General features: G+C 44.0%; 1 protein-coding gene across 1 annotated transcript; it reads left to right on the forward strand.

The window, feature by feature from the left end:
- The first annotated feature begins 790 nt into the window (after nt 1-790).
- rtn1a (reticulon 1a) lies at nt 791-20,780 on the forward strand. The gene is made up of 9 exons (XM_053335264.1): nt 791-1,019; nt 8,124-8,855; nt 9,496-10,179; nt 17,906-18,113; nt 18,219-18,357; nt 18,526-18,595; nt 18,933-18,979; nt 19,071-19,129; nt 19,858-20,780. The coding sequence occupies exons 1-9, from the start codon at nt 797-799 to the stop codon at nt 19,898-19,900; spliced, it is 2,205 nt and encodes a 734-aa protein (XP_053191239.1). The 5' UTR covers nt 791-796; the 3' UTR covers nt 19,901-20,780.
- Nucleotides 20,781-20,934: the final 154 nt, after the last annotated feature.

The raw sequence follows: 20,934 nt of genomic DNA on the forward strand, positions 1-20,934 counted from the left end.
GGCTCAAATGAACGAATTATATGTCACACCATCTCCCTGGCTCGTCTTAGTTCAGCAGTGTTTGGCATCTTACCGGTATCCAGGCAGGAAGAGTCTGGTTGCTAGGGGGGTGCATGTTGAAACTTTCAGCCGCCACGCGAGGGCGCTGCACTGCAAGACATTGCTTTATTTATTTATTTGTATTTATTATAAAACAATAGAAACACTTCAAACAGTTATGTATTCAATTTACAGACAAAAATCAACATATAATTCACACGTTTCAATTTATATTATAGACCTGCGCATTTCTTCTTTTGTCTTTATACTACTGCTCCTAAATCCATGACTTCTGCATATGGTGTGACTCCACACTGACTACTTGACTTTATGTGTACACGTCTTTCATATTTGTGTATGAATGTGTTTCCAACCCTGAGCCTCCTCGGACACCATGACGTCACCGCCGGAGCACTGAACTAAAAACAAATCCACCTCTCCTCTCCTCCTCCTCTCTCTCTTTCTCTCCCAGACCAGACCGACCGAACCGCACCGTCTACAATCACCCAGCTGACAGACGCCAGCCAGGAGCCGCATTGGTGTGTGTTTGTGTGTGTTTTTGTCTCCGTCAGCCATCCTAGCGCAAAGAGTCGCCACAGCTCATCTAGTTTACCGCACAGCTCCGGTAAACGGCAGAGAGAGAGAGAGACAGAGTGAGTGAGAGAGAGAGAGAGAGAGAGAGAGTGAGAGAGAGAGAAGCCCCAGTAGTAGCTAGTACGGCTAACATCTTCTGTCCCGACAAACAGGAAAGAAAAGCATGTCTGCTCAGCCCGGCGAGGAGCTAGGCTCGGAGGGGAAGTGGTTTGGGGACGACTATGAGAGAAACGGATTGCTTGGGAACACACCGACCCGGTTCGACGAGCTGCGGGAAGATTTCAAGCCGAGAGGCAGCGAGGCGACGAGCGACCTGGATCAACAATTTCATCCTTTCCAGGACGACGGGAAAAGGCCTCCCGTTGCTATGGAAACTGCATCTACAGGTAAAGCGGATACTTATCTCAGTGAAGTCTCAATATGTATAGATTGGTTGTCGTATTTCAGCCACATTAGGTTTGACATGGCCCACTATCAAAAATAAATACACATCTGTAATAACGCAGGTGCAAATACAGCTGGAGAGAGGAAGGACGAGTCCATTCGTGGCAGATTTATACGGGCTGTCTACCAGTTTAGTTTAAAACTTCTGGGTTTGAAAACACAGAAACAAAGATACAAGCGACTAACTTCCATGGGGTGAACATAAATCAACTCTTACATCAGTTAGACATCTTCAAACTGAATTCATTCAGACTGCAGTAGCACCAGCCTCTGATAATAATGAGACATCAAACATGACCCACTGTTTTCCCCGCTGGTCTACATACTCATTTTATTGATGAGATTTGAGGCTGTAGGAAGGCTTCAGATGAAAATGTAACATGCATTAACAAATAGCCTGTTGATCTCTGGCATGACTGATGTACTAGCTCACACAGGAAGGACAAGGAATACAATTAAATACATGCATTATTGATGTAGTGAGAGGAGATAGAGAGAGAGTAAGTAGATTAAAGGCATACATCCTTTCATTGTCAGGGATTGGATAGAAAATAACTTAATCATACAGTTTATAAACAGATGTGTTATTATTGTCCTACATATCTGTTTTGGTGTTGTCAATGATATTTGTTGAAGAAATGATTAATAATGTGATGTAATGGATAAATAGGGGTAGACAGTATGAGTAAAGACAGCATGAGGGTCTGTGTCTCTGCTAGCCTGGGAGGATATTGTAGTTTTAGGATGAAGATAATAGCAAGGTCACAAAAGTAGCAAAAGAGCACACAGTTGCATACCATAATTGAAACTTTCTCTCACTATAATTGGATGATGGTAGCTGTGTTTTTTCGTAAGAGCATCACGCAGACCTCAGTTCTAAGTCCGTCACTCTCCTCAGCACAGCTCGGCTCATGCGTTGCTATTTTTAATCCTGGAGAAACAGGGCTCACTATTCGCTTGGCGAGCAAAACTAGAGCCCTGCACTTTCATTCACGAATTCACTGAAAGATTCATGAGATGATGTTTTAAAAAAAAAAAAGAGGGAAAAAAAGCTGCCTAGTTTCTTCTTTTTGCTCATGCCTATTTCATTTTATTGGCTGCTGCTGGTCCAAAACAAGTAAAAACATGTAATTTTTTTTTCTATATCCATGAAGTACAGGAGCATTATGCATACAGCACAGAATTTAGCAGGAAAAAAAAAACAGAAATCCAACATCCAAAGCTAGTGTGAAGTGTACTAGTAAAGCTCAAAAGTATCCTCTCCAAGCAGACTGAGCATAAAATGAAAAACTGTCTAGTCGGTGTTTGGCCTACACTTTGTAGAAAACGTCAATAAAGGAAATGCTCTACTTTCATAACAGTGAGCCAGACAAGTTAAAACTTCAGTAGGGGCGCACTCTCACACACACACTCACACACTGATTGTGTTTTGATTCCTAAACGAGAGCTGTCTCTTACTGCTGCGACTCCCGCTGAGCCGTGTCTATAGGACTGAAGTAATCTACTGTGTCACTTATGTTCTTGGTGGGAACAGTGCAGATCTCGTCACAACTAGCAGGGCAGAGTGAACATTTTCCTCTTGACCAGGCATGTTATAGTCTGTTCTGATCTTTGTCAAACACATTAACTCCCAGCAACCCCCCCCCCCCCCCCCCCCATCTTTACCAGTTCACACACACTTTCCTCCTCCTCTTTGCTGGTAGATAAGCACAAAATAATACTTTGGCCTTTGAACAGAAACTGTATACCTTCGAGATGTCTAGAATTGCCTCTCTAGGTAATCGATCCATGCCTGTCCTAAACACTGATCTGCCCACAGGACCCTGATAATGCTGATTTCAGCTGTATTAAATTACGACAGGGCAGAACCTCAGCCTCGGATCACAGACAGACAGTATGTCCAGTTTTATCTTCACAAGTTTCCCATCCTGTGAAGTCTTCAAGAGGCATCATGAGCACGTCTAAATGTGTTGTAAAAACCTCACAGAGAAGTTTGTCATTAGCAGATGTTGTGCCTCACAGCTCTCACCCTCTCACTGCTCTCTGGAAGACAAGAAGTGTATGTGTGTGCTCTCTCACTTATAAACAAACATACTGAAATCCTTCTTTTTTTTCTAGTGAGTTCTTTCTCACCCCTTACAGTGCATTATAATGGTCACTTTATCTCTATGTCTAAACAAAGTGCATCAGTCATAAGAAAAATCTCTCATAATCCTGTGCCTGGAAGGTCGATTATTCTCTCTGTCTCAGCATATCATCAGTGACAAGGATGAGGCAGCATATGTCTGGCTGGGTCTCTTCTGTATCTTTTAGATAGAAAAAGCACTTAGTGGACTCGACTGGACTGCATAAGCCAGCACAGTGCATTTGTGCCTTTAGCTGGTGAGAGCTCTGCTCCTGTTCCCAGGGGGGCAAGCAGTGCTAGGTCTTTTCAGAATGGATGATAAAGATGCAAGATAATACAGGGGAGGAGGAAAGGGAGGAGGAGGCAGGAAGGGGGGGCAGCTTCATGGTAAGAGAGGCGAGCCTGCGATGAGAAGGCTGAACCCAGACTGGATAATACAAAGAAGTGCTCTTTCCTTCACAAACACCTTTAGTTCAGTGTCTTCCTCTCAGAAAGGCTTTTAAGGTATCTGAGGTCAGCAGAGAAGCAGTCATTGTTTAAAAACCTTCTTCTTCTATAAGCAATTGTGGTTAAAAATATGTTGTCTCGCACCTTATATAATTAAATGGGGCTTAAAACGTGTGTGGTGTGTACTAGTGTGTCTGCTCACCAGGATGATTTGGATTTACGTGCTGATCCTACGTGTTACCTGTGGGATTTATAATCTCATTCATTTTTTTCTGTCTCCAGGACCAATTAGCTAATGCTGAGGGATAAAAGGACAGATAAAAGCATGACAGGCTGTCTCCAAAAAGCTTCACTGCAGGGGGACAACAACAGAGCATTACTGCTATCATTATATCAATAAATCATATTATTTTATGTCTTTTGATCCTGTGTGTTTACCCTCAAATGAGTTAAAAGCCAGTGTGTGAAATATGATGCTATGTTTGCGATCACTTTGTCTCAGTCCAGCTCTTTAGCCTGCGGGCAGAGTAATCCCTAAGCAGAGTATTGCAAAACTGCTCATGGGATTAGAGCTACTATCATCAGAGGCACTTACAACAAGTAGTTCCTTTCTATATATATATATTGTTTGTTTGTAGGCTACTGTAGCGTAAGCACAACTGCTATCCTGCTTGCATCTGTGTGCTCTTGATTGCCAAATTCTGTGTACAATAACAGTGAAATGCCAATCCAAAGTCACACTGAACTGACAGCTCTCACCCAAAGCAGACAGTTTGTAGACACTCAGTCTGGATCCTGCCACATCCTCCCATTCACCCACAAAGCTCTATCCAAGCAGCTCAACCCCGATCGATACAGGGTCCGACAGGTACTACTGTAAGCACTACAGCTTCACAATCTGAATGGAGGCCGATTAGCTCTTATTTAAACACTTTCCAGATTGATTTGTCTTTGTCCAAGCCACTGGAACAACATGTGTCCTGTGTGGCCTTTGATGATTTTTCTTCTTTAAAAAAAAAAAAAAAGGTGGACATTTCTTACAGTAATTGTATGTCTCTTTTGTCCTGGATCAATAAAGCTCAGAGCGATTGAGTCCCTCAGCACGGCTGTTCTCTTATCGACCTCTGCTAGTAGTTTTGTTTGTGCCTCAGCTCTCAGACGGCCTCCATTTTCTTCCACTTAACAGATATTAAAGTGGGATAGTTGGACACTAGCAGTCATGTGTTTGTGCAGCCAAGGATATTGTAATCAATAAATTATGAACATAAACATCACAAAGTGTTTAAAGCAGAGGCCAGTAAAAGTGTTCCAAGCAAGACACATAACATGACAATTGAATCATAGTATGAATCACATTTTGATTCAGTTCTTTTTTTCCCCAGATTAATAATTAAAAAAGATAATAGTTAATGTAACATGAATTTAGTTTTGTCAAAATCAGTGATGTTGTAGTGATGTTACTTTGCAGGAACTAAAGTAGCTACAAATTTCTTACTGGGCTGCAACAACACAAAAGCAGAGCAACATTGAAAAAGTGATTACACTACCAATAACAAAAGCTACAGTCTATTATTCAACGTCAAAGGCATAGATGTCTTTTGAAAGAGGAGCCCTGTTAGTGTTTTAATGGATTGGTTTCCACAAGGTCGTGGACTGAAACAGAACTCCTGAAACACAACACTGCAGTAGAGAGGTCATGGATGAAGTTGTCCAATTGTTACCGTGCAGTAGGTTTACAGATGCTTAAAAGTATAGTGCTGAAATACTGATGACGTGTGCTCAGACAACAGAGACTGACAGATATTGTTCCTTTGAAAGTGAAAGCAGCTTGTTGGAACCAGCAGTACTGTCTCTTTTGTCTCTCTTCATTGGACTCCTGGCTTACAGGAAGTGAAACTGTACAATATTCTTGAGTCTAGCAAACATACTGCAGCTGTTTGTGTGAGAGACCTTGTGATATTTCTCTCTGCAGTTCCTCAATTTTAAAACCCTTTCTGTTATCTAGATTAGTTGATTTACTTTATTACATTTTGGCATAGGTGCAAGAAGTGTCTTGAAGGGGGAAAAAAGCCCACTGTGCACTGAGTCCCACATGCAGCCCAGCTAACTGTTCATTTCAAAGTGGTTATACATTCATTTTTCAACTTGTCCACTTTTGATATCGTCTCCACTCACATGTTTTTGTCTGTAGTCTGATAATTAGGAGCCCATGCCTGGCATAGCACAGATTGTCAGGCTGCATTAGTTTCGGGGCTGCACCGGCTACACAGAGGACAACAAAAGGACTGCCCCTTCACAGGACTTATTTATTTAACTGCACCATCCTTTCAGTGACATGATTATGTTGTGTGGCCACAGTGTGAGCCGAGAATTCCTCTGTTGTCACATCCAATCTCATCTCAGCGTAGTTAAGCATTCGCCTCCGCCTTGTAGGGTTGTTTTTTTTTCTTCCAGTGTCTGGGTGCTACGCCATATCGGCAGATTCAAAATGCCCTCAATCTCAACACACCAAGTTTGTCAGAGCAGTTTCCCTCATGGCAATTACAGATGAGCATCCAGCCTCTTAATTGATGCAGATGACTTATGCAACTGCTGGTGAGTTTACTCTGTGTTGTTACATGGGTTGATGGTGAGAGGGGGCGTGTTGCTACAGTTAGGACTCAACAGGATTACTGGCAGTTCACCTCTCTTCACAGCTAGTAGTGGCTCTGAGTGCTTCCCACATCTGCACAGTAGATATTTGTACAGTGAGTCAGTGAGTGTTAGATTATGATGGTGTTGCCAGGGTGATGACTGAGGGGACATATACCATGGTAGTAGACTAAGAGGATTATACACTGGTTTGCTTTAGCAGTTCACCAAGGGCACTCGTGTCACTAAACTGATTTTGACTCACCAGCTGTGCTCGTCTATTTTACATACCGCTTGGATCCATAAGCAGTGCACTTCTGTAAGACATTTGAGCATAAATACAAAATAACCTGAAGCACAAGGGCGTGTCACGCCATCCTCCGCCTTGTGTCCCAGCCTGGGTGTGTAGTGTTTATGCCATTGTACTGCGGTATGATGTATTGTTAATGACTGTTTGCAACAGCGTAAGCAGAGAGAGCAGCAGCAGTAGGAAGGACAGCAGAGGGGAAGGGTGGTGGAGCTTTTCAGAGGAAGCAGAGGGAGGGACGGGACGTCCTGACCTGTTGGGTCTTCTGTCAGTCAGTCTGCATCCTCCGGAGCTAACCCTAAGGCTGCTATTTTAAATCTTCCCCCTCATCCAGCCCAGCAGCTGGACCCAGCCTATTTATAACACCACCGCTGCCCTGGGAGAAGCAGGGCTGGAGAGCAGGAGGAGGAGCCTAGTTCATGAAAGTGTAAACTCAGATGCGTACACAATAGAAATATTTACACTGCGTGTTAACGTGCAGGTATTCAATACTTGTTTATTTGTTTGTGAACATATGTGGGAGTGTGTTTATAAGTGGAGTTAGACCGGAAGTTGGACATATTTGAATTCTTGACTTGACCTTGACTTCTGATCTGATGATTTAAAATAACATTCCTATCAAGTCTGTCTCTTCCTGTTTTGCAGCAGCATATGTAACACTAGTGTTTTAAATGCTTCCCAGCAGCATTGTCACAAATTATTCAGTGAGATGTTGAGTGATATTTCACAGCAGAGCAAACACAAATTCACAGTTAACACATACACTGGCTGTCCAATTCAGATCCTTAATGTAGCTGTAGTTGAGTTAACGCTGCAATTGCAACTGTGATCATTATTTCTTCAGTTTTGCATGTGTGAGTTGAAAATGACAGTGTGTGAAATATTTATTTTATACATCTATTATTGAACTGCTTTGTCAACCAAGCTTAAACGTTACATTTTCAGAGAGACTAGATGCTCGCTCGCACAACAGTATATTGTTCATCTATGTGTGTGTGTGTGCGTGCGTGTGTGTGTGTGTGTGTGTGTGTTCATTTTTGTGACACTTGTGTAAGTTGTCAGGGGAGATGCAGGATTAGTGATTACAGAGCAGAGATGTGACTACAGACAGCTCTTTGCCTGCATGATTCAGAACAGACTCTGGTTGTGGCACTGTGTGTTTTTTGGGGTCTGAACAATCCCCCTTTGTCCTGCACTGGGTACAAGTACCCTCTGTTACTGCTGCCTCACTGATCTACACAGCCGTGCACCCAGTCTGACTGTGCTGCTCTCACAGTGCCACAGCCCCTCTTCCTGGCAGCGGCACCAACTGAAGCATAGCCTTGTTTAACTAGATGTTGTTATTAATCAAGCTCAGACACAGGATGATTTGACTTGACGGTGTGACACAGAGAGTGGTGTCAGTCTTCTGTTTTTTCGAGCAACCTTTCATTCAGAAAGTATAGCTGAACCAGTTCATTGTAATATGATAATATGAGAGCATCTGTCCTCATTGTGTCTCACTTCTTTCTTCTCTCTTCCTGCTCGTCTCTGTAGATGACTCCATGTCTGACCTGTTTGGGAAGCCTATGAATGACGACTGTGATGTGTACACTTCCCTGCGATCCAATCAGAGCTTCACATCAGGCCAAGAGGCTTCCTACCTGTCAGACGACCTGAAGTCCTCCAAGTCCACCTCTGGCTCCTCTGCCCTGGACCACTTTTCCACTGACACCTACAGCTTCAGCTCCAGCACCAAGATGACTTCCGATCTGACCGATGACATGCCAAAATCTCTGATGGGCTTAGATAAGACAGAATCCTACAACTACATGGACATCAGCCACGGGGATGAGCGCCATGACCAACACCAGGGGCCTCTGCACAGCCTGATGGACATAAGCTCGACCGGGCGTGACTTGCTGGGCGGCTACATAGATAAGAACCCCGGAAGAGATGAGGAGGAGGAAGAGGAAGATGAGAACCTAGGTCCAGCACTGGGCTCCCACTCTTTCCCCTACGTGGAGGAGCCATCTGATGAAGAGCTGTCAGACTACCGCTCCTACCGTAACCTGGGGGGGACTCCACAGACAGCCAGCCCCGTGAAGATCACCTTGACCGAGTCCCAGCCTCCAGCCGCCAAGGTCGAGCCACAGCAGCCCCTCCCTCCAGTCACTGTGTCTGAGCGTGAAAACGTCCTGAGTGTGGGCTTACAGGGTGTTCCCACTGTGACACTATCAGAGCCAGAGGATGACAGCCCTGCTTCCACTCCCAATGCTTCACCAACACGTAGGAACAGCGCACACACACACACACACACACACACACACACACACATAGGAGAAAGCAATATGATGACGATAATAATCACACACTGTACAATCTATCAGTAGGAAATCAGAAAAAGGGTTAGCACATGCATTTTAGGGATCACTAACACAATGCAAATAGAGTGTGACTAAATCTCTACATCTCACAGTGAACAGTATATTGTCATATCTAGGGCTGTAACTAACTATTATTTCAATTAGCTATTATTAATGTTGATTATTTTCTTGATTAATCGATAAGTTGTTTGGTTTAAATAACTTAAGAAAATAGTAAGAAATATCAATCACTCTTTCCCAAAGTCTTGTTTTGTCCCAAACAACATTGTACAACCCACATTTATGAAGGTGGAGCCAGAAAAGCAGTTGTTTCTTTAAGCAAATTTGTTGATTGAGTAATCAATTAATCCACTAATTGAAACTCTATTCATACTCCCACCTCTGGTCAGATATATTTAAGGTACAGTACATGTTAATACCATAATGAAGGAATACTACGTTAACCCCCATCTTTGACTGTATCTGCAGATGCTCTATATCTAGACTTGTAATGTGAATGAAGACTCTGATGCTTATTTCTTTCTCTACATTTCTTTTTACAGATAAAGAATTCCCTTCTCATGACATGTTCAAGGCTGACGCAATGAAGCCTGCAGCTCCCAAGAGCAGTCCAGGCACAAAGGCCAGCAGTAGGGAGCATGATGGCAGCAGTGCAGAGTCTGGAGACTCAGAGATTGAGTTGGTGTCCGAGGAGCCTCCCAAGGCCAGTAGCAACCCATTTGCCGAGCCGCCTAAAAGCAAGAGTGCTTTCAGCCAACCTAACAGCCCTTTTGACAATCCCCCAGTCGCCAAGGGTGGTTTCGGCCTGGCTGGCAACCACGCTCCACCCACAGCCTACAGCATTCTGAGGGAGGAGAGAGAAGCAGAGCTTGACAGTGATCTCTTCATTGAATCTGCGTCTGAAGAGAGCCCAAAGAGAGAGCAGGGCTTCAGTGGCCCCAAACAGGGAGTAAGTACTCCCTCTCCCCTGGTTCCCAGTACTCTCCCTGCCCCCAGTGCCCCTGAGGTAGTGCCAGCCGAGCCTCTGATCACAGAAAAGGTCAAGACCCTGGTGAAGGAAGAGGATCGCCTCAGCAAGCCCAAACCCCCAACTGCCGCTGTGCCCCCAGAGGTGCGATCAGAGAGGCCACACCAGGACGACATGTTCAAGCACACCAATGAGGGCAAAGATGACGTAGGAAAACCGGCCGCCTCCATCTTCCCAGAAGGCTTAAGCAAACAAAAAGGTTAGTCGGATGAATCTGGATTTTTAAAATCTTTTCAAAGTTTGTATTCTTCTACTGTAACAATTTACAGTGTTGCTGTTTCTTCGTGGAAGTATTATCTCATAAAATATGTTTGTAATCTTTTCATTGTTGCAGTGGTTTCACCTTGGCTAATATGCCTCTATTTTGAGTACTGGCTTTCCAGAAATAATGCTGTCAGCTTGTGGAACAGGTAGCGTTGTATCTGCTGATGTGTCTTTGTGCCTGAGTGAAAGAGCTGCCGCATGTGCATTTGTTGTCTAACCCTTCCTCATCATATCTAGGGCTTCTAAAAAAGAAACTGTTTGGAAATTACTGGCAGTGTATTACTAATCAAATCACGTGCACCATACTTGTGTTTGTTTACCTTCTGGTTGCTACCTGCATGGTGTGCTGTGCCATTGTTTTGTTGACAAGGCTGGAAAATAACACAAAAAAAAGGCCTGCTAAAGGAGATGGGATGTTCCACTGCTGTGGGTGCTTCTGTGCCAGGGGTGGGTGAGAAGTGCTCGTGTGATGCTTTCCTGAAGTCTGCTTCCCCCTGGTGGTGCATTTGAAGGGAAATAAAAAAAGCGGAGTGAGGATGCAATGATTCACATTCTGGCAATAAACCTGACAGCTACACTGTCAAACCTATAAGCAATGCTCATTGCTGTCAATGGAAATGTGCACATAATAAAATATAGCATTGGAGGTATTGAGAAAAAAAGATTATTCTGCATCTTTACAGCATGTGGCTCCTTACATCACTCATTAACATACTGGGATTAAGTAACTCAGACATGTCACCGTCAGTAGGAGTTAATGCTGTCTAAGCTGCACATTTGATGTTGGCATGAGCATTTTGACTTCTATTGGCTGCTGTGTCTGCTCTGCCCTTGTACACAGTGAGTTTACATAATCCTATGATGTCAAAACTGGGGCACACTCCTACATAGTGGCTTTGAAGGCTTCCACTTAAATTTACATTCCAAAGCGTAAGAAATCACATCTGAATGAATCTTATTTGCTTTGTGGCCTCCAAAGAGAGACAGGTGCATAGATGATGCATAGATTTCCTGAAACTAACAAATGAGGCTCCCTGCTCCAACACTACATGATGATTGAGTCAGATAAATAGTAACATGTATAATGTATCATTTATAATGTTTAAGTTCATGACATGATTGAATACCAGCTGATGAAGCTCCTCTTGTTTTGTTTACTCAGACTGTAAGAAGGTTCTGGAAATGCTAAAAAGCAGGTCATGTGTATTTTTTCATCCACCGCTAGAGGGCGCAGTGCCCCTTTGTCATTGCTGCTAGAAGATATAATTTCCATCAGTCAATGCACTTCCACACTAGTTGCCATAGCAACAGTGATGGGGGAGCGTGTTCAGTCTGGTTTATAGAAATCTGCTTTTTCTCAGTTGGCACTGGCATTGAGGCCCGTCGCAGCTGCAGTGAGCAGAAGGTGTGAGGTGTGGCCGTCTGCAGTGGGGAGGACAGGAGACAGACCTCACTGCTTTGATAGGATTGCAACATGACGTTATCTCCAAACTGTACACGAGGGATTGTTTTCTGCCCGACAGTGACTCTGCTGTTTCTTCTGCGCTTGGCTTTTTAAGCACCCTGTGCCTCTTTTTCAGTCGCAGACTTGAGCTGGAAATCTTAAAGCACAAACACATCCTGAAGGCACCAAACAAGGAGCATTGTGCTGTAATGCAGTGTCTCTCAGCATAAATTATTAAAGCACAAAGCACTCTGCCTCTTCAATTATCAGTGAGTCATAGTGGAAACAGCTATTTGAATCTCTGGCTACAACCTTATATTGTTCTGTGCAAATAAAAAGCAACAGAGGTGGGTGTTTGCCAAGTTTTTCCTTAGCAGCATGGTGTCAAGCCTTCATAAAACACTGATATTGTGTCCTGTCTGGTGTGTAACATGACAGCAGACAATTAGAAAACTTGCTGTCAGTCTTTCTGATGACACAGCATGTTGTATTATGTGATAATTGTACTCTATATTAGAGGTTAGACCATAAAATGTCATTATTTTACTATAAATATCAACAAGCAACAAGGTAGGCTAGAGCAGCATGTTAGAAAGTATATGACAATGCATCTGGCTACTTTGGTGTCACATTAAAGCATATGTGGGATAATCCCACTGCTTGTACCCCCACTATTACCAGTCAGTTCTGAGACCACGTAAGGGCTTTATTGTAAAAGCTAGTATACTTTCCCTTTCAAGAAAAAAGCTTATCCTATGTCTATCACCCCCCCACCACCACCACCCTCTGGCCCCCTTAGGCTCTTAATCATTGCATGGGTGGTTTGCTGCAGCAGCAACTGTGGTGTGGTGTTTACAATTTTACCTCCCCACAGTCACCCCCCTCCCCCAGCGCACACACATACACACACACACACACACAGACACACACACACACACGCACTTTCCCTGCTCCTTCTTTTCTAGCCAGCGCTGCTCCGCGGCATCAGTCTGTGTGCTCCGCGAGCCGGCAGCACCTTGGAAACCTTTCCTCCCTCCCTCCCTTCCTCCCTTCGCTGTCATCTCAGCCTCGCTCCCAGCATCCTTTTTTTCGACCATTCATGCCTTTCCTGGGATGAGTGAGTGAATTGGTGCGACTGGAGAGGGAGACAAAGAAGAAAACGGAGACGTTACAGAGAAAGAGAGAGAGAGAGAACAGGGACAAAACAGATCACCAGCATGCAGGCCACTGCAGACGTGACCAAGAAGGAAACCTCCTGGAGCAGCTGGAAGGGCCAGGGTACTGATGTGTTTACTGTGATTTACTCATTGATTGTCTGTGATTTGTGGCTGTGAGAGACAGACAGCTATCTCTGCATGTAGGTTACATTTTCATGACACTTTAGGCGTGCAGTGTTGAATCTGTGTCTCTGGTTACGCCTTGCATGTGTACATTTGCCATCTAATCATATCTGTCGAGTACAGGGGAATCGAACAATGCCGTTTACCTGCACCCCCCTCGTACAAGGACACGCCCTGATGACAGATTCTTTTTGCTGCATGTGTGTGCGTCTGGAAAAAAAACAAAGAGGAGAGTGGGTGAGAGGTGCTGGTGGGTGTTTTGGAAAATAAGCGTATACACACGAGCATGCTGGGAGCCATCTGTTTTGGGTGCATGTTAATATGGATGCCAGTGTTGTAGACTAAGGCGTGTCATTGTTATCACCCTCCCCGCTATGCAACCGTGCAGGGGAGCTGATTTTATATGGCGTACGCTCTGTTTTTGTGTAACGAGGCAGCCAGAGCATCCGGACAGCACTGACAGACTGTCTCCATGGTAACTGGGGCACACCCATCCTGATTACATCAGCCCTATCTCCTCGGCTGCCATGGCACCTTGCAGAGACTGGGCCAGAGAAGAGCATCCTCCGTCTGCCTGTTTCCATAGCATAGAGGGCTAAGGGAGCATGAGAGAAAATGGCGCCCTTCCTCCACACTAGTCATGGTTTATTATCTACCATCTTTTTAGGATTGGGAGAGCAGTGAAAATGCAATAAATTGATCTGATTATTATATCCAAACAAACACCACAACACAGTCTAATTTTTAGATGTGCAGCCAAGCAAAAACATCCTGTCAAAATCCCCATTTGTCATTAATCCACTGACTCATTATCCATTTAATTTAACCAAAACTGACACTATGAAACATGATAGTCTGTCAGATCTGAATCTGTCTACAACATTACCAACGCATCACATTAAGCTGATGCAGTCAGCACAACAGAGGATGAAACTGAGCAGTTTTATTTCCTGCACTTGCATATCGATACATCACCTTGCAGCTGAAGGCATTTTTATGTTTAGTCATTCTGGCTGCAAACACACAGTGCTGACTCACTGCCACCGGACTACCCAAGAATATTGACAGTGATGCAGAAATATCCAAAACGGAGTCATGCATGCATGATTGATTCAATATGATACATTTTACATCTGTGATTTAAGATGACACACAACTGCTAATAGATCTTCTGATGCATAAACATGGTGTAGGTCAAAACTCACACTCCACTGTTTACATGTGCCTTGTGGCGGATGTGTGCCACCTTGTGAATTTGGGTAGCCTACATATTCTTCTGTTTTTGAATATATGATGACATTAAGTGTCAACAGCGCAGACAGTCCAGTGAGTCGATGTGGCCTTGCTTAATAAATAAGGTGTCTGTAAAGTCCACGTTGCCACATTTTCTGTACTGGTTTCTGGTTTGGTAACAGTCAAAACTTAAAGACCCTTTGTGGTGTTACATTGCATATTTGCAACTTTGTAAAGACTTAGCAATACTTTGATTTAATTTTCAGTTATTTCAAATTGTTTGGGAGTATTGTGTCTTCGACCCTCAGAAGAGGGGTAGTTTAGATGTTTTGACATAAAATGGTTTGATTTATGCTTAGAAGTCAAAAAAGTGAAATGATACAGGAAGATCTAAGAGGAGAGATACATTCATACAGGATTATATCCTGCTGTCAATGGATGGAACTTTTCCTGCTATTGCACAAAATGTCAGATTACTGACACGGCTTTGTTCATCAAGTGAGGAAAAAAGTTTGAACTGTCCCCTTTAATAAACAAAAACTGGACATTCATAATCACCATATTAAGTCCATATTAAAGTCCTAGCCTGACACTCAAGTCCTACCTGGCAGTTGAAGTCCCTTTGCATGTTGGCTCACTCTAGCTGACGGCTTGTTTGAGGCCACAAGGACGTCTTCAGTGATTTAATGAGGTCAGGCTAAACTAGTTTCACTACAGAAAAAGGGGGAGGGGGGCGGGGGGAATCATATTATTGTCACTGGTGTTAATCGTTTGCTCTGGTTTTCTCTCGGTGTGTGTTGAATATCAGAGGGAAGAGTCACAAGGCTGCATTTGAACTTCCTCTGCGCTCTGATTCAACATCCTGTGTTCATTCTGCATGACATAAAACTGTCACCCTTGCTCTCATCTTTGCTACTGTCACAATATAAACTGGGTTTTCTATGTGTAGATAGAAATATCAATATCAGGATAATGAGAAATCAGATACACAATTTGGTAAAATATAAGCAGTGCCACTGTTAACATTCTTCAAGGCTTTTTATACTTTTTATATACATTTTTTCTTATTTCTTCACACACACTTGACAGTTAGCAGGCCTGGTGTTAAACCTGCTATTGTCCTTTTGTGCCTCACAATAAAGGGAGTGGCGGTCTTCATGGTTCGGGGTGTGGAGACACTGATTCCCCAGATTCGGAGCAAATTAATCTCTCCATGCTCCCAAAGGAACGCTCTTTCGTCTCCCTCTTTCCCTTTCGGCCCCTCCCTTCCTCTCCGTCTCTCCATCTCTCTGTGAGCGGTGGGGAGAAAATGGAGCACGGTAACTATGGTAACTGCATCAGGCAGGTGCTCGGCAGATCCCTGCCACCAGAGCGTTTTAATGGAGCAGTGGAGTGTGGCTACGGACTGCGAGGTTGTTTTCTCATCTTTCACCACTGAAGTCACATGGTTTGGTCTTTTATACATTTAAAAAAACACTAGTTTTTTTCCATTTTGGTACTGTCTTTATTTCAGTCGCTGTTTGGCAGTCTGTCATGTGTCAGCGGGGCTGCCTGAGAATAAAAGAGAGTGTATTTGCATGTGTGTGTTTGTGTGTGCATTGGATTGCAATGTGGTTCTTTGGCAACCGCGCCCCATAGACGCCTACACCCCCCTCCCCTCTTCATCCTCCCTCCCTCCCTCCCTCCCTCTCTCAGTCCCCCTCTGAGTTAGCCGGATGCTGATTTGCTGGTGTGGCAGTGGCCCCTCCCCTCCTGTGCAGGGGGGGGGGGACTCCCCCTTCAGTGCTCTCCTTTTGTCCGTGAATAAAGCAGCTGCCTCTTTCCCTGTTCAACCATGGGAGCCGCAGGTCAGTACATGCTTCTACTGCACTAGCTAAAGCTTTTCAGTCTGCGTGCAGCCTCAGCAGCGCATCACAAGGCACGGTCACTGTCGCTGTCGCTGGTCTACACCTGTCTCTCGAGCAGGGCTGTTGTGTCTGTGTGTTGTTACAGCTGCTGGATAAGCTACCTGTGCCTCTGTGCCTCTGTGTGAGTGTGAGTGTGTGTGTGTGTGTGTGTGTCTTCCTCTCACAGCATCTCCATTCAAATCAGTTAGTTTGGCTTCTGTAGGGAGTGGTGCATGAGAGCAGCAGCTAGGGCACGTGGATCTCACTGTAACTGAATGATAGTGTTTGATTGATAGTAAGTGGGGGGTGGGGTGGGTAGAGGGGCGGGGGGGGGGGGCAGATAAGTTGGTCATTATTGGTTTCTGATAAGAGAAGACCTGTTTTATTCTTCAGTGTAGGAACAGTTATGGTGTGTAAGAGAAGAGATTCTCATAGCAACAATGACTTCTCTGCCTCCCAGGTTTAGCCTCTCTTTTTGGCATCCACAGATGCCTTTTAGTGGAGAGCAAAGATGGCCGTCATCACTATGCTGCTCACAGCTCCACGGCTAAAATTAGAGCAGGCCAGCAGGCGGACAGCTCAGAGAGAAAGAGTAAGACACACAAGGGACCCTAGGAGCTGTTCTCTTCCTTTGCACGGCCACAAAACTTCTGCTCACCTCCGTGTAATGTGAAGGATTCCCAGGTCTCAGTAGTGGCAGAGGAACAGTGAGCTCCACCAGCACTGTCAGAGCCGCAGTCATGGTGGGGGAGGCAGCTGGTTCAGCAGAGGTAAAACAAGCAGCCGACAGTTCTCATGGAAACAAGCCAGCGTTGCCAGCCGACACAGACGACTGCCAGAGGACGAGCATGTCGGCCACTGGAGCTGTAATGGTACACTGGGCTAATCCTCAGTTCTCACTTCTCTCTCATCTGTGCTAGCGGCTTTGAATTACAAGCCCGACTAACCAAATAAGACAAGAAATATTGGAGCGGAGGGAAGACGGTGCAGAATGATGTGCGGCTGCCTTTGTTGCTATTAGGCTGTATGTATGAATGAGTTGGTTCACATAGGGTGTCACTGCGTAGTGATATACTGCACTGAAGCATCGTCATCCTTCATCACTGACCATAAAGCTGCTTGTCTGGCCAGGTCACATTGAACCGTTATCTGTGAGCAGCTGATAGTGCGTCTATTTCTGCCTTTGCCTTCACAGAGCTATAGGTCAATCATTAATTCTGTTCTGCAAGCCGGCTGTGCAGGTAGTATGGTCGTCTCTGTCTGTCTGTATGTATGTTTGTATGTGTATGAGAGCAGACCAGGTGCCACGCTGGTGATAAGCACACGTCAGATGCAAATATGAAGCCCCACCGGTCTGGAGTGTGGCAACACAGACTGCTCGACAAGTGAGAGTCAGCTATTATCTTAGCAAAGGTCGCCCTATATATAGGGGTAAGGAAGCTGAACTGACGATTCATCACTCAGACACCTTCACCTTCCAGTTCCACAGCTCAGTCCAACCTGATGAAAAGTTGGGTTAGGAAGCTGGGTTAAAACAGGATCACGTGATAGTCAGAGCTCTCCAGAGGACGTTGGGTTGTGAACAGCTTCCAGTTATTTGACCCAAATGTGTGGTGTGTAGCGCGCAACAGCCTAATCCACTTTGAAAAGGATACGGCCTAACGTTACAGTACATGTCAGAGAGTGTGAGGTCAGGTCATTCGATGGGTCCTAACCTTGTTTCTTCTTGTTCTATGCTTCTTATACCCTCCCCAACAGCTATTGACCTGCTCTACTGGAGGAATGTCAAGCAGTCGGGGGCCGTGTTCAGCAGCGTGCTCCTGCTTCTCTTCTCCCTGACCCAGTTCAGCGTGGTCAGTGTCGGAGCCTACTTAGCCCTGGCAGCCCTCTCTGCAACCATCAGTTTCAGGATCTACAAGTCTGTGCTTCAGGCTGTGCAGAAGACTGATGAGGGACATCCATTCAAGTGAGTAACATAAGGTTGAACGCAAGACAAGACTGAATTTCATTTAAAAAAGGTGTTTGACATTTAGGTATTTTCTCTGTTTTCTGTCCCTGTATTTGTTTCTAGGGCCTACCTGGAGATCGAAATTGCTCTATCCCAGGACCAGATTAGTAAATATGCCGACAAAATCCTGCTGTACACCAACACCTGTATGAGGGAGCTTCGTAGGCTGTTCCTCGTACAAGATCTGGTCGACTCCTTGAAGGTTTGACACACACTTACTGTATGGACCCTAACTCAATTGCAAAACTTTTAGCTTCAGCCACAAATCATAAAACTAAGAAAGCAGACACCAAATCAATCTGATAATGCATGTTTGTAATGTAAAGCGGGCAGGCAAATTTGATTTAACTACTCCCTCTGTGTGTTTCAGTTTGCTGTGCTGATGTGGCTGCTGACCTATGTGGGTGCTCTCTTCAATGGCCTGACACTGCTCATCCTAGGTGAGGTCATCCTGACTCATTGCACATCTCACTCTTCTCAGTTTTTATCTCCTACGAATTTCCAGGCACCACCACTGTGAATGAAATTTCAGCTTTAGTCTTTTCTGTCAGAAGTTTGATCATTTCAAGTTGTGGATATTTGTATTTGCGTTTTATGTCAGACACACTTACTTCACTGCTGAATATGTACAACATCTATTTACTTTTCCAGTTTATCTTAGATAAGTGTAGTGGTTGAGGTGTACCAAGGGCCGTGCTGACACCAGTGTTTCTGTTTGAGCATATTCCCACTGTAGGTCAGAATACTTTAACCTTTAATCTCTCTGTGCCTCTGCAGCTGTGGTCTCCATGTTCACTATGCCTGTGGTCTACGAGAAACATCAGGTGATTATTTTCTGTGCTATGATTTATAAAAGTTAAACATGGTTTGGAAAACGTTTGATACTCATTTCCTTTCTTTTTGTTCCGTTTTCAGGCACAGATCGATCAATATGTGGGACTAATACGGACCCAGGTCAACTCTGTGGTGGGAAAGTGAGTGTTTGCCAGACTTTTTGTTCCAAGTTCACACAGTCCATGTAAGAACAAAATGTAACTGTAATCTGCAAAAGCCAAACAAGGAAATCAAGTACAGAGCTTACAGAAAAAGTGAGAACTTTATACTGGCTGAGGTTTGATCATGATCAGGCATGTTTTAATGTCCTAGACAGGAAAGTAAAAGAAGCTCTTCTATTAGAATCACTGTACTTTTAAAACAAAGTGCTTAAACATACACTAGTGGAGCTGCTCAGTGGCCAAAATGCAAGACAGGGCAACTTCTAAGTGTTAATGTGTGTAGCAGTGTGGATGAGAGTATTGCTGAAAATAATGTGTGGTCAGAAAACCAATCTTTCATTCATGTCACAACCAAACAGTTGAGTATCAAATCTGTTGAAGATTGTTTTTGATGGAAATGTCTTAAATTAGTTATTCTAGAATTACTGGGCCTGTCTTGACCCAGAAAATGTAAAAGTTAAGTTTGTCTGTAGGTATCCAAAGGATCAATTGATGCCAAATTGATAGTCAGCTGTTGAACTGATCACTATCAGTTTCCAATTCCAGTTAAATTTGACGCATTGGCTCTATTTCTTCCCATAAAAGGAGACAGAACAAAAACAGCAGGTGCTTTGCTCCCTAAAAAGTGAAGTAGAACAAGCAGAGCTTAATCTTGAATAAATACCTTTGCTGGAAACAGGGTATTAATGCTGTTTTTCTCTGTACAGGATACAAGCGAAGATCCCAGGGGCCAAGAGAAAGGAGGAGTAGACCTGTCTGTCTCACAGAGAGGCTGACAGTCCAGTCCAGCTCAGAGGCAGGCAGTTCGCTAACTGTTGAAGAGCCTGGTGGTCATCTGTGGAGCGTAGTGCTATGTCATCTTGGTGTTCTCTAAAAGCATCCACTGGAGAAGCCTTCACCCTGTCTATAGCAGTCTAAACACTAACACACACGAGTCACACGTACATAATCCTGTTTCTAGGGTAGACAAGTTCACAACTCGAAACAAAAGAAACTGACTTTTTTTGTGTTGCTTATTATAAAGTGCATGAAGTCGAGCCTTGGGTAAATAATATTTGATATATTTTGTGCCGTTTTTAAAATCACGCTACATTTTTGCTTTGCAGTGCTTACCACAAACTGTGTACGGTTTGGCACAAAAAAAGCTAAATGCCCAGACGTGCTCTGCTGCCAATGTTAAATACTGCTTCATGTTTCTGAGTTAGCAGATGGGGCTTCTCTCAGTATATGTCAATATATATAAATATCAAAAATTATTTCCTTTTGGTGTTTCCAAGCACAAAATAATTTAACAATATGCGTCTTAGATGTGGTAATTGTAGGGTTTTTGCTTTTGTATAACCATAAGGAACAATACACACGCTCATGTTTTAGGTAGTTGTACAACTACTATGAAGACAAGGAGTATCTGGTGATATTTAGCTTGTTTGAATAACTGTCCAACTTTGTACTATGTTCAACTATACTCTGTAGTTCTTTAGACTCTGGACTCTTTAACTATTTGCACTTACAGTATGTATTTAATTACAAGGATAAGAAAAATAAATGTACCTTGATGTATAACTCTCCTCAGCCACTTTTACTAACAAGTTTGCCTTCATGAGATGACTTAAAGTTGAAGATGAGTTTGTGTATGACACCACAGCTAAGTTTGAAGTGATAACACCTCATTGAGCTGTGCAGAATTTACAGTATACAGGGAAACACTGGACAGGACACTTGGAATGGGGAGCTATAAATACATGGCAATGAATTTTGGCACAGACACACCGCTGGTCTCGTAG

Source organism: Scomber japonicus, chromosome 16 (assembly GCF_027409825.1).
Source record: "Scomber japonicus isolate fScoJap1 chromosome 16, fScoJap1.pri, whole genome shotgun sequence".
Classification (NCBI taxonomy): Eukaryota; Metazoa; Chordata; class Actinopteri; order Scombriformes; family Scombridae; genus Scomber; species Scomber japonicus.